General features: G+C 47.0%; 1 protein-coding gene across 1 annotated transcript in view; it reads right to left on the minus strand.

Moving 5' to 3' along the window:
* Positions 1–1629: 1629 nt before the first annotated feature.
* CACNG4 (calcium voltage-gated channel auxiliary subunit gamma 4) overlaps positions 1630–13222 on the minus strand; it is a 46157-nt gene continuing 34564 nt past the window's right edge. The window contains exons 2-4 of the mRNA XM_036394409.2: positions 12836–12919; positions 6853–6993; positions 1630–6043 (exon numbers count right to left, since the gene is read on the minus strand). Coding sequence (XP_036250302.1) covers positions 5505–6043; positions 6853–6993; positions 12836–12919 — 764 coding nt within the window. The 3' untranslated portion in view covers positions 1630–5504. The remainder of the gene's footprint in view (positions 6044–6852; positions 6994–12835; positions 12920–13222) is intronic.

Below are 13222 nucleotides of genomic sequence, written 5' to 3' on the forward strand. Positions count from 1 at the left end.
CTGTGTTGGTTTTTCCCTGGCAGGGGTGGTGACTTGGCTCTGCTCCCCAGCCCTTGCACTCTCCTGTATTCCTTTCAGACCAGCCTCAGCATTTACCACAAGCAGATTAACCTCACTCTGTGGCTCCCAGCTTGCAGAACATTGCTCTGCAAAAACCCATCCCAGTCAGAATAACCCAGAGAGGGGGAGGCAGCACCTGCCCTGCTCTCAGCTCAAATGGGAGGTCAGCAAAGAGCCTTCTTCAAGCAGGGTGTCCTCAGTACTATTTGGGCTCCCCAGCCTGCATTGCCCCAGTGTGGTGAGAGCACTGGGATCGGGGTGGGGTCTGCACAACCAACACCTGGGAATGCCACCAAAGGCACCTCTGAAAGCTCCCTGATTCTGGGGGACAATCATGGAACACCAGAGCTGAATGTGTGAGTTTTGGCTGGCTGTTTTATTTTTCAGCAGACTCCCACCCTGCTGTGTGTAGCTGGCCATCCCTGCTGCCCCTGGGAGTGACCCAGAGCTCCGAGCTCCCAAAATACCGCGGGCAGTGCCAGGAAAGTGATCCTGGTCCTGTGAAAGCTGAGCTGGGCTCTCCTTTCAGCCTCTCCTTTCCCTTTGGAAACAGGCACTGCCCGTGTCTGTTGGTTCTCTCATTCCAAGGAAATGCCACATCCTCTTTTTCCCACTTTCCAAAGCCTGTCTCTGCTTCCGCCCTCCTCAAGCATCACTTCTCCCAACACCCCTGTTCACAGCAGGGCAGCCACAGCTCTTGGGGTCACCATTTACCCACAGACTTGCTCATAAATGTGGGAAAAACCTTTCTTTACTTCAAAGGGAAGCAGCTTTGAGCCTGAGCTTTAAATGACTTCACTACCTCATGTCAGAGGCGTTTGAGAGGATGAATCCTGTGCCTGCCTCCAGACGTGCCAGTTCCTGGTGAGCCTGGGAGAGGTGGGCAGAGCCAGGCAGCCAGGCCTCATCCTTGGAGACAGTCTGGAGCTGAGGAGCTGGGAGGTGAAGTTGAAAGAAGTGTTTGAAGAAGGAGTCCTGTCTGTGATTTGGGGATGGCTGGGGCTGTCTGGGCTGGGGAGAGGCTGCTCAGCTGCTGGCCCGTGTTTGGCACCACTCGTCTGATCAGAGCGGGGCTGCGTGGAGCTGCAGCACGTGGGGCCAGCCTCCCTTCTGCCAAGATGGGAAAGATCAGGGAGAGGAGGAGGCTCCAGGTGAGTTCATAAGAAAGCTCAAAAGCTGGAGGAAAGCTCAGGCTCAGGGAGGTACTTCAGGACACTCTGGGTTGCTTTCCTCAAGGGTGGTTTGCAGTGGCTTCTGGCCACCACACCAGGCTCAGACTGGGCACTGAGACCACAGTGTGTTTCATATGGGACAGGTTTAAACTGGAAATGAGAACGTTTTTCTTAATTTCCAACCAAATAACTGAAATTATTGTGAAGATAGCTTATCTTGGAGATTTTGTGATCTCTGGGACCACAAGAATAATTTTATCTCCTCTGAAATACTGGTGCCCAGTAACATGGCCAGCTGCAATCAAACAGTGAAAAACGTGAAAAAAATAACCTGAAATCTCAGCTCAGAGAATTTGGAAATTAAAAATCTATATTCCTTTCTCCACACAAAACCAAATACATTTAAAATGGTTTATTTAAAAAGTAAGGATTAAGTACATTATACACGGTTGTGATTATACCAGTAGAACTGAAGCACAGTGGAAATAACACTTTAGAACTGCAGACAGAAATGTAGCCTCAAGGGACATGATATATTAGCCCTTGTGGATATGTGATCCATACAGAGAGAAAAAGAAACAGAAAAAATAGTTTATTGTTAGATGTCTGGGCAGCTGAAGTGATTTCTCCTTTTACTCCTATTATGTATGAGAAACAAGGAAGAGAGACCTCATGGTATACCTGAAATTTTGTTTCTTGGAAAATCAAATCTGATCCAATAGCATTTTTTTTTTAAAAAAGTTCTGTTGTTACAGTATATTATATACCAAAAGACTGATAATTGTTAATGATATGGTTTTATGGTATCTGCAGGCCTTGCTGGGAAATGGGGCTCATTTGTTAGATGCTGTCCAGGGAAACCAGAGAGATGTGGAAGAACAGATGATTTTTTTTAAACTATCACTGGGTGGTTTCAAAGGCTGAGCACAATCTGACTCTGTTCAGGCACATCAACCATGGAGCAAGACTGCTCATGGGCAGGAATGCTGCAAATTTTTCAGTTTTGTCAGAATCAAAGTTTTTCATAGGAAAGGACTGAGGTTTTGAGTTTTTGGTGGTTTTGTTGGCATTTGTTTCTTTGTTTGTTTTCTGGAATTGTCAAATGAATTTTTTTTGGTTTTGGCTTTGGTTGAACAATTTGCTGCACTGCAACTTAACTGCTGAGTTTTCAGTCGCAGCCCTTGTTGTCTCACAGGACAAAAGCTCTGGTCCCTGTTATGTCCACATGACTTTGTTCCCTGTCCAGACCCCATGAACATCTCATGATCCCTACTCCAGCTCCATTTCTTGAAGGTGCCTGCTGGAGAAGGAGCAGATGCTCCAGCTTGGACCAAAACAGGGCATCACTCCTGGAGAGCTGCTGGACCCAGCCCTGCCCCGGGCTCTGGCAAAGGCTCTGGCAAAGAGCAACATCCCAAAACACTCAGCAAGACTTTTTCTGCCAAAAATACTGCATGTGCCTCTGCAGGTCTGAGCTGGGCTGAAGAAAAACCTTGGACTTTGTCTGGAATCAGATGGGTGGTTTGAAGCACATTCACTGGAGAACGACGACTAAAAGAACAAAACCCACGCGCGAGCAAACCTGACACTGTCCACTTCCAGTTCAAGGTACATGAGATTAGAGAAACAGCTTATATCTAACTCCTGGTTTGAAAGGGAATGGTTTTATTCTTAATTACAGGAAACACGGATGAGGACTTAGTTCTAACTATTAGTTTTTTAACACAGTGGGAAACAAATAGTTCTGGGAAATTGCACTTGAAAAATACATTGACTATAATTAGATGTAAATTAATTAGCACTTAGTATGACACACTAATGAGACAGAAGGTTGGTTTTTTTTTCATTGCAAACTTCTACTTCTATCATAGCTAATCAAAGTATTTTAATATTACGAAGTCTCAAAAAGTAGGAAATAATTTATTGTTTGAAAGCATAAAGATTCTTGTAAAAAAAACCTTTCATCAAGAACTTTAATAATTTTAGAACCCTTTTATGTTGTCCTAGCCGAAAAGTAGGTAAAAAAGTTTTCTTTTCTGCCTCTGTTTGAATTTTTTTTAAAAAGCTTGTGTAACATCTTTCTCTATAGTGTGTTGATACAGAAAGTAGCACAACATTTTCTAGTTTTAAATCATTCCCATCGCTCCATTCGCTTTAGCTCTCAGAGTTCAGAGGTTTGAAAAAAGGATCCCAGCGGAGTTTTAACCTGAATGGAAACTCTTAATGAGCAGGGATGAAGGCTCCAACCCACCCCTGCCAAAATAATGATGTGGCTGTGCCAGGCTGAGGGCCAGGCAGAGCTTAACAGTGACTAGGGGAAGACTCTCGCTTAAAATTGTGTCTTGGTTCTTGCAAGGAGAGAGGCTTGAGTGGGTTCCTCTGGGGGGAGAGGGGTTCAACTTCCTTTTTGGGATGTTAAGGCAGCTGCTCCGGGATTTCCCTGGAGGACTTGGTTCCACTAGCTGAAAGCTTTGTATCCAAACCACCACTGAGTCTCTGGCCCTGGGGCCATCATAGGATAAATTAAGACTAAAGAGGTTTTAACAGTTTGGCTGAGATCTCCCACTACCAGTGACCCAAACTTTCCAAATTATGGATTTTTTTCTTGTGTAGTGTTCTGTTAGCAAAGATTTTGTGGGCAAAGATGATGGGGATATTCAAAGGAATCTACAGGAATTAGATGCTCCTCTCTCATTGCATCTAATTCATCTAAGGGGAATCGGGCACCTCATTCTCATATGGCTTGGTCGAGTGGTCACTAAAATCAGCATGAGTACCATTAAATTAAATTACCTTTGAGTCAGGCCATTGAGCTTTGAGATCCAAGCCTAAGTATAAAAACTGAAAGCAGGAATTTATAAGAAAAGAAAATAATATTCAGACTCTTTTAGAAACAGACAGAAGCAAAGGGTACAAATTAGTTCCCTCCTTACGTGATGCATAGAGTTTGCTGTGGGCTCTCTGCACGTAAGTAGATGCATCATTACAAAATAAATTAAATTAGGTCGAACCACCATTTCCATCTAAAAGCAACTATACCTTGCACCATGCGGCACTTAATTCATAATAAAAAGAGTTTAATAAATATCTCATAAACGGTGATTTTTTTTCTTTTTTTTTTTCTTTTTTTTTTGTTCTGTTTTAAAAAATACAAAGTTGTCATCTGCTCTGCTGACACTCGGCTCCCGTTGCTGCAGGAAGGTTCGCGAGTCCGGGCGCGTTCTTGTCTGGTTGCTCAGAGATCTCCATTTCCCATTCTCTCCTGGTTGCTCAGAGATCTCCATTTCCCATTCTCTCCTGGTTGCTCAGAGATCTCTGTTTCCCATTCTCTCCTGGTTGCTCAGAGATCTCTGTTTCCAGTAGCGTTAGTGTTGCACTTGTGAAGCGTAAGGGAATCGGGGAATCGGCGGCGGCGGCTCTGCCCTGCTCCCGCCACGCTCGGGCAAATCTCCAGGGGCTCCTGACAGCCAGCACTCAGCACCTTGCCGGATCAGGCACTAGGGCTCGTCGAAATGAGAATTCAAGTTTTCTAAACGTTAGGCAAGAAATGATGCTTGCAAATAGGCTCAAGTCCCACCTGCTTTAATCTGTTTCCCTTTCCAGGTGTTTCAAGACGCACCCACCCTCTGCTCCTCAGCCTGTGTTGCCCCAAGGGATGCCTTACCCCAGGAATGGGAGACCCCCTTCCCACCCCATCGGAGAGTCTGTAATGCTCAGTACGTGGGTGCTCTACGGTTTCAGTGGCACAGGTCAGTTTTAGAAAGTGTTGCCTTCAAAAATATTTTCTTTTTTTTTTTCTTTTTTCTTATTTTATTTTGAAAGAGGCAAAGCTTACGCCGTGTTGAAGGAAAGTGGCTCACTTGATTGAGTAGCTCATTTTCATCCTTGGGCTTGGTTATAAATTATATTTGCAAGTTTATATTAAGGGATCTCAATATTAGAAAAAAAAAAAGTACAACAAATTTTCTGTAATCCTTTAAAACACACTGGTGGCCAGTCCTTTGCAGTTTCTCCAAGACTGTGTAGACACTACAAAAGTGCAGGAACATGAACTGCCTTCATCTTGTGACACCAAGAACAGAAATAAACAAACTCCAAATAGCTTCAAAAAAAGCTACGAGCGTGTAAATATCTTTATGTTGGTCCAGAGGATCTCCACTTGCTACCTCAACACATGCCACAATTAAGAGGTGAGAGGGTATTTTAACATCACTCCTGACAGATCCATTCTGTTTGGGCATCTCTTCAAAAAGCACGAGGAAGGAAGGTGCTTCAGACTGGCGTCGTTCTCCTGTTGACCATGTTGACGTGGAGTCCTTCCTTAAACTCCTTCTGGAGGAAGTTGTGGACCTGCAGGAAACTGGCTTCTTGGTCTGCATTGTAGCTGGCAGCCGTGGTAACCTTCAAAGGCTCCCTGGAAAGGGTGTACATGGAAATTTCGTTCATGGGGATGGTGCCTGCTATCTTCATGCCAACTGGAGAAATGTCCCTGGATGGAGAAGGCTCCGTGGAGCGGGAGCTGGATCTGGACCTCCGCCTCCTGTACCTATAGCTTGGCATCCTGGCATAAGGAGAACTGGAAGAAGTCTTAAGGAATTCCCTCTTGGTCTTAAACCTCAGCTCTTTGTTCTTCTCAATATAAATGTTCACAGCCAGAACACCTATGGTTTCGGCCACGATAAAAGACAAGGCTCCAAAATAAAAAGACCAGCCATAGTTGTAATGGTTCTTTTTGTCCTCATCTCGCTTGTCACTTGGGTCACCTGCATTGCTCGATATGTAGACAATGATCCCTATGATATTACTGAGACCTGGAGAAAGAAAAACATAAATCAGTGTTTATGTGGCTGGGGAGATAAAATTCAAGCCACGTTACTTTCTGGACCTGAATGGTTCTAAGACTGGGACAAGAAATTTTATTGCATTTATTTACTCTTACATTTATCTCAAGGATTCATTTATTCCTGAAAGACAACCAATATATCAACATATGGATCACGTGTGCTCACGTGGATCCCAAAATACTCAGCAGGACTTTTCCCAATCTCTTCATTGCCACAATGGAAAAGCAGCAGCTTGTGGGAGCTCACTAATATTGTGAGTGGGATTCTAACATTTGGAGCTCAGGGCTATGGCTGTTCACCTTGATCAAAATAAGTTCTCTTCCACCTTGCTGAATTTTCATCTAAATGCTGCATGCTTAATCCAGCTGCAGGGAGACTTATTAACAATGGGGCTGACTCTTTCAGATGTTTCTAGTGTATAAACGGGCTCACCCATCAGAGGTGAACGTTTTCTGCCTTCATATTTAAAAAAAAAGGCCCTAGGTATAAGAGATGCCTGATTCATCTAATGTTTAATACATTTTAAATAGTGTAAAACATGCTTGTTACTGAATTTCACTTCTTTCTGCAGGAAAACCAAAAGCTTTTCTAGAATATACTTATTGTGGGGCTTCAAGAGCTTAATTTTGTCTTGAGGAATTTGCCTGCTGTGGTGCTGTTAATGCCCTCAGCCCAGGAAAGGGATGCAGGGAAAGCACTGCCAAGGAGCTTTTCCAGAGTCTTTTCCAGCTGAAAACAGCAGCACTTCTTAAGAACTCAATTTAAACAGAACATACCTGCTGCAACAAAGAGAATCCCAGCGCTGAGAATAATGTTGTTTTTGCTGTTGTAAATCCTTCCTGCTCCGACACAGAGTCCTCCCAGCAACAGCAAAATTGTGCTTAGGATGGGGAACACGCTGGAGGCACGGACGATGCCTGCAGGGACACAGGTAGGAAGGGAAGACAGAGCAATCATTTTGGGTGCCTCCTCAGGTGCAAGTGTGGAGATTAGAGTCTCAAAAGCCCTGTTTTTTCCCTAAAATTGTTTAGAAGAATGATTTAATAGAACCAGAGGTTGAAAAAGACCTTTAAGATCATCAAATCCAACAGTGAAACCAGCTCCTCCACTAAACCATATCCTTGAGTGCCAGCCACATCCACACATTTTTTGAACATACTCCGGGATGCCTGTTCCAGTGTTTCATAACCCCTTCAGCAAAGAAATTTTTCCCAATATCTAACTTATTATCATTTTTTATTCCTTTTTCCTAGAATTATCACTGATTCTCCATTTCTGGGCATGATTTTGGGACGAGGGAGCCATGAGGTGGCCAGTGTGACAGAGACTCTCAAGTGAGTGGCTTCAATCTTTTGAGCTTTCTCCCAGGAAGTCCAACATTATTGGCATTTTCTGATGCCACCGTGTGCAGAATATTTCTAGCAAAGCATGAGGTAAGTGACAGTAAGACCCAGCATCATGCAGGGAGCAGCAGTGAAAAATTCATGAGCTGGCTATGAACCCTACAACGTTTGGGACAGCTGGAGCAGACGGATCTGTTCCGTGGTGCACACACAAGGTGAGCAAATTACAGCTCTTGAAGTCAGCAGCATCCATGTTGCCAGCAAGCACAGCTAATAACCCCTTTTTCTTTTAGTGGATATTAAGGACATCGAAACCTTTCAGATTTCTAAGGCAGGAATTTTAACAAGTGTGTTTTAGATGTTTGTGTTTAGTTCCCTGACAGCAAAGTAGTAATTTAAAATTCTGCATGCTTCAGTCCATTCATCAGCGTATAAAATCCCCCACAAAAATATTAAAACACCACTTCAAGCCAGCTTTCAAAGTCGGGTCACAAGAAGACAGAGCAGCAATCGACAGGGAAGCGGCAGGGAGGGAACAAAAGGGCTGAGAAAAAATAAACAAGCATGAGAAGAGAGTAAAAACCAAAGGGGTAAAAGCTGCCAGGGGTTCTTGAAAGGCAGAGTGACAAACTGAGTTTTATTGCTGTAGAGAGAGGATTTATTTTTTGAAGAAGGGGAGATAAGGTGCTGAACACTGCTGTGGAAAATGGGATCACCCTGAAGCCGGGGACAGGCGAGGGCACGGAGGGGAGCCCCGGCAGAGCGAGGGGCGCCAGGCTGGGGCGATCCCAAGGCGAGGGAGGGTCAGAAGCTGCTGTCACAGCGGCATGGAACCCCTCAGCAGGCTGGGAGGCCACGGCACGGCAGGGCCGGGTGAGCGGAGAGGAGCCAGCGCCATCTGGGCCGAGCGGGGCCGGGAGCGCCGCGCTCCCTGCGGGCGCATCCTCCTGGCTGCCACGCTGGGAGCGGCGCCCGCTCCCCGGCAGGAACGGGCAGATGTTCCAGCTGCTGCTTTCTCGTTCCGCTGCCCATGGCCCTGGCGTTCCCGACTCGCTGAATCGCTTCCTGACGATTCCCCTGGTAACTGGTGGCAGAGCTCCAGTGGCTGCGGAGGGACGGGGATGGGGGTTCCGCACCGGCATCGCTCACGGAGCCCTGCACGGCCCCGGGGCTGGCGGGGACGGTCCGGACACAAACCCAAAAAGACAAAGACAGCGCCTGCCTGGGAAGCTTCTGCCTGTATCGATCTGTAAGAGCGAGAAAAGTCCATCCTTTCCCAAACTGGCAGCGTCGCTGCACGTGTCCTTCACAGCTGGGGCATTTTCCAGCCGGATCTGAAGCCGGGCCAGGCGGGCGCATTGCTATTCAGGCAGCGTCTCGCAGGAACTGCCAAACCCCACTGATGTGAGTGGGTGGAAGGGCTCTGGGCAAAGCCTGCTGAGAGGTGAGAGCCTGTTCCCTTGGCCTGGGTGTATCCCCACGCGGGTGCTATGAATTAACAGCACTTTGGCTTTTGGGTCAGTTTTTTCAGTCAGTTGTTAGAAAAAGATTCAAACTCAGTCTCTGCTGCTGGACTTTAAGGCACCTCAAATCTCTGTCTGTCTGTTTTTGTGCCCTGGCTAAAGGCTTAAAATCGCCTCTGGCCCACCCTTTCTGAATATTGTTTCCTACGCTTTATGGTCATGCTGTTTATAATGATTTCAGTCAAATCAAAGAGCTTTCCCAAAATGCTTCAGTGATATCATTGGAAGGAACTTGTTAGATGCACCAAATAAAGGGGATGGATTGTTCTATTTGTTCTATTTCTACCAATAAATTTCAGAGATAATTTTTCTATAGTAAGTAATTAATGCAAAGAGAAACAAAACACACAGTGTTCTCTTCCTGGAAAATTCCACAGTATATTTTTTCTTACAATGTGTGCTTTTAGCTCTGAAATTTCAAAGGAAGCTCATAAGGTACCACGTAGAATTTACATATGTCTCCTGATACTGGTAATAAAGTGACAGCACATCAAAAAACATTAAGGCAATCTGGTTTTTGCTTTCTCCCTGGCTTTTCTCCCCCCGTTGTTTACCGTCCTGTCGCTTTGCATCGCCTGCTGTGCACCGCTATGTGTGGTGACACCTCCTCCGGTGGAGCCGCGGCGCTGCTCCTCCCCATGGGGCTGCAAACCCTGCTCGGCCCGGGCTTTTAATCTCCGCAAAGGCAGGAGCCGAGGGAATGGCTGTGGAAAGAGGATGCTCTGACATGCGGGGAGGAAGGGCATGAACGAGCAGAGATGGCCCCGAAGCGGGGTCCCCCTGCTCAGAGCAGCAGAGCCCCGACATCCCCAGCGCACAGCGAGGATGAGATCGATCCCCCTCCGGCAAAGGGAGAGGCGCCGGTGGATCCGTGCTGGATGCGAACAGCTCGGGTTTGGTGTGCCCAGAGAGGGCAGGGAGAGCAGGGAAAGAGGAGACAGGGAAGCAGGAGACAGGGAAGCAGGAGAGGAGGGAAGCAGGAGACTGGGAAGAAGGAGAGGAAGGAAGTAGAAGAGAGGGAAGCAGGAGAGAGGGGAGCTGGAGACCAGGGAAGAAGCAGACAGGGAAGCAGAGAGAGAGATAGAAGCAGGAGACACCAGTGAAGCAGGAGAGAGGGAAACAGGAGAGAGGGAAGAAGGAGACAGGGAAGCAGGAGAGATGGAAGCAGGAGATTGGGAAGCAGGAGAGGAAGGAAGTAGGAGAGAGGGAAGCAGGAGACAGGAAAGCAGGAGAAAGGGAAGAAGGAGACAGGGAAGCAGAGACAGGGAAGCAGAGACAGGGAAGCAGGAGAGAGGGAAGAAGGAGACAGGGAAGCAGAGACAGGGGAGCAGAAGAGAGGGAAGAAGGAGAGAGGGAAGCAGGAGAGAGGGAAGCAGAAACAGGGAAGCAGGAGAGAGGGAAGAAGGAGACAGGGAAGCAGGAGAGAGGGAAGCAGGAGAGAGGGAAGCAGGAGAGAGGGAAGCAGGAGAGAGGGAAGCAGAGACAGGGAAGCAGGAGAGAGGGAAGCAGGAGAGAGGGAAGCAGGAGAGAGGGAACCGGGGCACGTTTGCCGCCGGGGATGCAGTGGCAGCCCGGGGTCCGTGCTGGCACTGGGACAACTGCTGCTCACTGGGGCCCTGCTCAGGCATGTGAGGGGGATTTTTTTAGACACACAGATGGGAGTGTGTTGCCACAGGGAAGGTTCAATAGGAAGGGTCTTGTCTGAGCTCCTCTGCACGTCTCAGCTTGTCCCACGCTGTCGTTTGCTTGGTTTTGTAGGGAGCAGCTTGAACACCAAAGGGTAAAATCCAAACTCCTGCCTCTACCCACTCCCTAGACCAAAGTCTCCCAAAATCAGCCATTTTTGTCACTGATTTCCATGGGGTTTTGAACCAGGGCTTGATCCTGCTAGCACTACAATGTTTGCATTTCTCTGAAGCCCAAATTAAACTGGGGGCTGTGGAAGAGGCTGAGACCCCTCACGCTGCTGCTTCCAGAGCACAAAACACATGAGTGTGGGTGCCTTTGCCTAAGCCAAGCAGGATAAATAAGTATTAGTCCCAACATGTCCCTCTGAGAAACTGTGCCAAGAAATGGCCAGAAATAGTGGAGAATGGAGCCAGCAGACTGCAAAAGTGTTGCAGAGGGCAAAACCAGGACAGAAGCTCTCACGTCCCTGTGAAACAGGATGCAAATATCCTCCTGTCTTAGACAATGATTTGGTCCCTATTACATATAGGTATGAGCTCATCTCCTCTGGATTTAGACACGTTACCTTTCAGTAATCTCTAAATCAACTCTGTGCATGGGAAACTGCAGTTTTCTTATCAAAGTTAAAGCCAAGGAGCCTTGTCTCTGTGCAGACTCTGTGAGGTGAGCTCTGCTCTGCGGGGGAGACACCAGAGACTGATTTTGCAGAAGACATAAAGGGTTGGACCAACTTGTTTTTAAGATCTGTACTTAGTCACTTTTGCAAACAGCTTTTAGGAACACCCGTCACAAGCACACTTACAAACAATTTACCAGTCTCGTAGCTTAACGTGGAGCTGGAGACTGTTTTTCCCAGTTCTCACTTTTCTGCATATAAAGAAGGCATAACATGCTTTTATCATGATGCTACTTAATTCCTCTTTCCTTTTACTAATGATGTTTGTTTCCTAAAGCTGACTTGGCATCAATTTAACATTAGTTCCAAGGCTTTTTATGAAAGATAAATGCAGCTGTGCTCACACTCTGCCTTTGCCTGAGCTCTGAAATCGTGTCACCCGGGTGCTATGACTGATCTAAATCGACAAGAGCAAAGAGGAAAAAAACATCTGGGTTTTCTGGTGAGGCAAACTTTTTGGAGATTTTTTTTCTTTCTTCATGTCTTAGCAACAAGAAGTTGTTGCCCAGAAGTGAGCAGAAGGGCAGAGTGGTTCTCTAAGTGGTGTTTGAGGTCATTAATATTGTAATTGAGGAGTTCTCTGCTTTGCCAGCAGCACTGTTCTGTGCTCCCTGATTTCCCAACACCTTGTGAGCTGCAGTTCCTCTCCCTGGTAAAGGGCACTGCTTTCAGCTTGGCTGCTCAGCTCTTTTGTTCACGAGGAACAACAAGACAAGGAGTCCTCTGGGGAAGGAGAATCTAGCTCCAACTTTGCAGGCTTCATGGTTGGGTTCCAAGACTTGCCATCAGTGGAGAGAATGGTCACGTGGAGGGGATGAAACAACTGCCCTGATCCCAAGCACCAGGTTGGTGGGTGGGATCCCTTCTGGGGGGAATTACATGCCAGAATGGAGCAGCAGTGGCTAGCTGGCCAGGCAGGGAAGCCATGGCCCCTGTTCATGCTGGGATTTTGCTGTGACCTGCAGAAATTTCAGCTTCCTTCCTACAGTGCAGTAATTTCACTGCAGGGGGATGTGGCTCACCAGCTGCAAAGGCTGAGGCTTGAGTAAGGGTTGGGTTTAGGCATTTGGCTTAAACTTCCTAATGGGCTGGAACCCACTCCTCAAACCTGTTTTGTTACACTAACCCTATAAATACTCCCTCTGTAAAAGATCCCTGCCAATCTGCCAAGCTGTAGTTTTCATTTGAAAATTTGTCATATGATGTTTAGACAGTCGGCACCAAAATTGTGAGCATTCCCCTGGCTGAAGGAAACCCTTGGAAAAAATCCTTGAAAGCCCATGGCAAGAGGGCTGGAACTAGATGGTCTTTAAGGTCCCTTCCAACACAAACCGTTCCATGGTTCAATGACCATGAAGTGGGGCTCCCCAAGGGTGGTGGTTGTGTCAGCTGCTGCATGAACTGGACACGTGGCACCACTGGGCTGTGCAGCCCAGTTTGGACCAGTCTGGCAGTGAGTAAAACTGGGGTTGCTCTGTGCAGAAGAGAAGCCCAGGGAAGCCCCATCTGTGTGTTAGGTCTCACTTACGGAGAAGGTACTCGGAGCTGTCGTGGTCGTAGTCATTGTCCTCAGGGAAGTGGTTGATCCGGAAACAATGTCCTTTGTAGATTCCTGGATGGAAACAAAGCAAACAGAACCCATAAGGAACACAACCAGGCAAATGGGCTTTTTTTAACCATCTCTGAAGTAATGAATTTTGGGCAGATTGGCTGAATGAAGGGACAGCCAGGATTCCTGGGCTCTTTCCTTCAGCCACTTCTATCGTCCTCTTGAGATTTTTACTCTCTAAGTGCTTCACTTTATCAGCACTGTGCTTATCTTACAAGCATACTGAGTTTGCAAAGCTTCTTTTTGTTCCCAGAGTGGCTGTCAGGCTGGGTCCCTGCTCCATGGCTGGGGCTCCCAGTGCCAATC

The sequence above is a fragment of the Molothrus ater genome, chromosome 19 (genome assembly GCF_012460135.2).
Source record: "Molothrus ater isolate BHLD 08-10-18 breed brown headed cowbird chromosome 19, BPBGC_Mater_1.1, whole genome shotgun sequence".
In the NCBI taxonomy this organism is placed as follows: Eukaryota; Metazoa; Chordata; class Aves; order Passeriformes; family Icteridae; genus Molothrus; species Molothrus ater.